Source organism: Phacochoerus africanus, chromosome 2, assembly GCF_016906955.1.
Source record: "Phacochoerus africanus isolate WHEZ1 chromosome 2, ROS_Pafr_v1, whole genome shotgun sequence".
NCBI classification, from domain to species: domain Eukaryota; kingdom Metazoa; phylum Chordata; class Mammalia; order Artiodactyla; family Suidae; genus Phacochoerus; species Phacochoerus africanus.
In genome coordinates this window covers 191,805,911-191,809,352 of record NC_062545.1, presented here as the reverse complement: position 1 = coordinate 191,809,352, position 3,442 = coordinate 191,805,911, and the positions used below count along the sequence as shown (strand labels likewise).

At 55.0% G+C, this 3,442-nt stretch overlaps 1 protein-coding gene across 1 annotated transcript; it reads right to left on the bottom strand.

Moving 5' to 3' along the window:
• Positions 1–333: 333 nt before the first annotated feature.
• On the bottom strand, positions 334–2,942 carry SIX6 (SIX homeobox 6). The gene is made up of 2 exons (XM_047767467.1): positions 2,157–2,942; positions 334–1,096 (listed from the first exon to the last, which is right to left on the bottom strand). The coding sequence occupies exons 1-2, from the start codon at positions 2,726–2,728 to the stop codon at positions 928–930; spliced, it is 741 nt and encodes a 246-aa protein (XP_047623423.1). The 5' UTR covers positions 2,729–2,942; the 3' UTR covers positions 334–927.
• Positions 2,943–3,442: the final 500 nt, after the last annotated feature.

The following is a 3,442-nucleotide window of genomic DNA, read 5'->3' as shown; positions in this document are numbered from 1 at the left end:
TTCTGAAAGTCGGTGACACTTTCGTATAAGTGAATGTCAGGTGGACAAGCTATAGTTAATCACCTGTGCTGGGGATTTGAGGAGTTGCTTTATAGGAAATGATCTTGTTGCCAATTTTGAAGTTTAAATATATCATACATATATGCATATGTACATACATTCCTATACACACACACACATCTAAAATTTGACAAGGAAGTGGTTGTGGACCTACCTTGGGCTGCTTTAAAAATATACCAGGAGACATCAGAAAAGGCAAAAGATATAGAAAAGACTCTCCTGAGAACATATGCACACTGGCCCCTGCCTGCTTGGTGAAGAGAATGATCTCTGTTTTCTTTTTGGAATGAGAGCAGCTCCCTTAGTTAGGAGAGGTTGCTCACCAGGTTTTTATTGTTTGGCTTCTTCACACAGAACCCATCGGCTCCACCCTGTGCCTTTAGTAACATCAAGTTCTCTGGAGATACAAAGAAACTTACCCTGGCAGTCTCTTAAATAAGTAAATAAACAACATATATATGTTTTGCTTTTTTTAAAAAAAAACTTTAAAGCAAAAGTTATACATATATAACAGCGTCCTTTCACGTGAAATACCCACGGGAGATTCAGGGGAGGCGTTCAGCTTTGGAGTTCGGGTTCCGGAGGCATCTTTGCAGTAAAATCCTTGGGGAAAAAGCAAAGCAAGGAGAACCTGGAGCTGGGTCAGGCCTCACCGCGGGCCTCTGGTAGCGGCCGGAGGGCCCGGGTGGAGCGGGTCAGGCCGCGGGGTGGACTCGGCAGCCCGCCAGGCTGCGGGTCCTTGGCCACCTGGATTGCATGCGCTGCATTGCTTGGTCTCTCATCACCTTCTCTCTCCTTCATTTTGTTTGTCTCATTTTTTTTTTTTTTAACACACCGAATTGTTTCTGAGCGTGCTGGATGGGCCGCTCAGATGTCGCACTCGCTATCGCTGGACGTGATGGAGATGGCCGAAGTGGCTGCCTTGCTGGATAGGCTGGCGGCCGGGCTGGCGGCGGCGCCCAGCACCTCGGGCGTGCCCTCTTCCTCGGGCCTTAGCGCCCGGCTGGAGCCCTGCGACAGGACCTGCTGCTGAAGTCTACGGGGAAGAGAAAGAAACGAGTCAGAGCAAAACCCAGCCTCCGGTCGCGCCCCGCAGCCCCCCCGACCCCGCTCCGGGTCCGCATCCCTTACGCATGGCGGCTCTCCCTCAGACCCTGGCAGTTAAAGCGGGTAAGGTGAAGCAACAGCGGCTGGGCTCCACGTAGCCCTGCGGTTACCCCATCCTCCTCCTTAGTCCTTTCTTGGCTCCTTATCTCCCCAGTCTTTGGCATGCTGTGCTCGCAGGGTCGTTCCCGGGTGGGAGATTCACAGTATTGTCAGGATAGATGAGGTGTGGGTGAAAAGGGTAGATCAAGCTAAGGGACAGAAGATGCCTTTCCCAGCTTGCATTTGCCTGTGGCGCACGCCGCTGTCAGTGCCCCCGAGGCCGGGTCCGCCCCAAACTAAAGGCAAAAAAGGGCTGCTGGCGGTTGCATGGAGCGTTTGGGCCTCGGAGAGGTTCGGTTTGGTCAAAATATTTGGCCGATTGAGATCCACACGCTAGGGAATGAAAAACCTCAGCCGACTAGTTTGCTGTTTTGAGCGATGCCCATGCGTGGGAAGAGTAGAACTTGACTTTCCATTTCTTACAAACAAAAGTCAAAAATTTCAAAGCATTAGAGAAGGATGAATTAGGTTTAAAAAATGACAACATTAAACTGCCACATTACTAATAAGCCAGGCTTCACTTAATAATAGGAACCTGGGCCCAAGCTGACAACAATTAGCTTTGGGCCTTGGAATCTTCTAATTGTTTCTGGGATTCTAATTTTTCTTTCTTTCTCTCTTTCTCAATGCAGCCGTGGTTTGGTGACTGGAACCAGCTGCTAGAGCGACCCCCACCCCCACCCCGGGCGTTGAAAATGAGAAAGTGTGGGGAATCAAGAGCCTGGAAGGAAACCCTTACCCAGGATCCCAGCAATGGGCTCAAAACCTAAGACCCTAGATCCCAACACCTACGGAATCCAAGTCGGCAGGCCCTGGGTAAGGGCATCTGGGGAGAGGTTACCCTCTACCTCCCCGGTGACCACACCACTCGGAGGCCTCTAGGTACCGACCTGTTCTTGGCTGCAGCCGCCCGGTCCCTTTGTCGGCGGTTTTTGAACCAGTTGCCCACCTGCGTAGGGGTCAGTCCGGTTGCCTGGGCAAGCTCACGCTTTTTGCTGGGGTTAGGGTATGGGTCCTGCAGGTACCATTCCCGTAGCAGGTGCCGCGTACGCTCCTTGAAGCAGTGTGTCTTCTGTTCGCCGTCCCAAATGGTGCGCGGCAGCGGGAACTTCTTCCTCACGCGGTACTTGTCCACTGGCCCCAAGGGCCGTCCACGCAGCTTCTCTGCTTCCTGGTAATGCGCTTCGAGCCACAGCGCCTGCAGTTTGGCATGCGACTCCTTGGTGAACTTGTGATTTTCCAGGATATGGTAGAGCTCGCGGTAGTTGCCGCCGTGAAAGGCCACGATAGCTCGCGCGCGCAGCACCGATTCATTCTTGTTGAGCGCCTCACAGGCCGCCGGGGCCACAGGCAGCGACCAGAGGAAGCGACCCAGGCGCTCCACGTCGCCGCTCTCCTCCAGAGTCTCGCATACCCCGGCCACTTGCTGGGGACTGAAATTCAAGATAGGCAGTTGGAACATCGAGACAGCGCCGGAGGCAGCGGGGTCGCTGAGTCCGGAGCGAAACGCGCAGCTGATGCCCGCGGGCCCGGCCGGTTGCGCCAGGCTCTCCTTGGTTAAGCGGCTCCGGGCAATTAGTACGCACGGCCGGGAGCAGCGGCAGCCGCAGCGCGACTGCGAAGAGCGAGCGAGCGGGACTGATCGGAGGAGGTGCCGACTCCGCCGCTTGGGTACGGCTAGGCTTCGTTAGGGCACGCAGGCCAGCGGGCGGGTGCAGCTACTGGGGTGGGCGGATTGGCGGCGCTGGCGCCATGGAGACCCCCTGTCAGTCACTGGCTGGCTCTGCCAATCAACACTGCGACCAGAGCGCCCAGGCCGTTTCAGCACCTCCCCGCTCTCGACAGCGCCCGCCGTTCACCCGTGGACTTCTCGGCAGTATTTTACAAAACTTGGAGGGGGAAAAGACGTGCGAGCGGATGAGAGAAAAAGACCATCGAAGCCGAAGCGTTTCACCCCAGCCTTGTTCTTCTTTCTTCCCCCTCCCCGCCCCGACCCAAGAGGCAGCGATGCTGCAGGAATCCACTTTGGGGCGAGGCACTGCCTGGGTCAAGAGGTCTCCAGAGGACAAAGAGGACTGGGCCAAATCGAAATCCTCGAGAATTCACCGAGTTTAGTTGTAACGAAACAGAAAACCTTGAGGGGAGTGCAGGAATGGGGAGGGAGGGAAAAATGGAT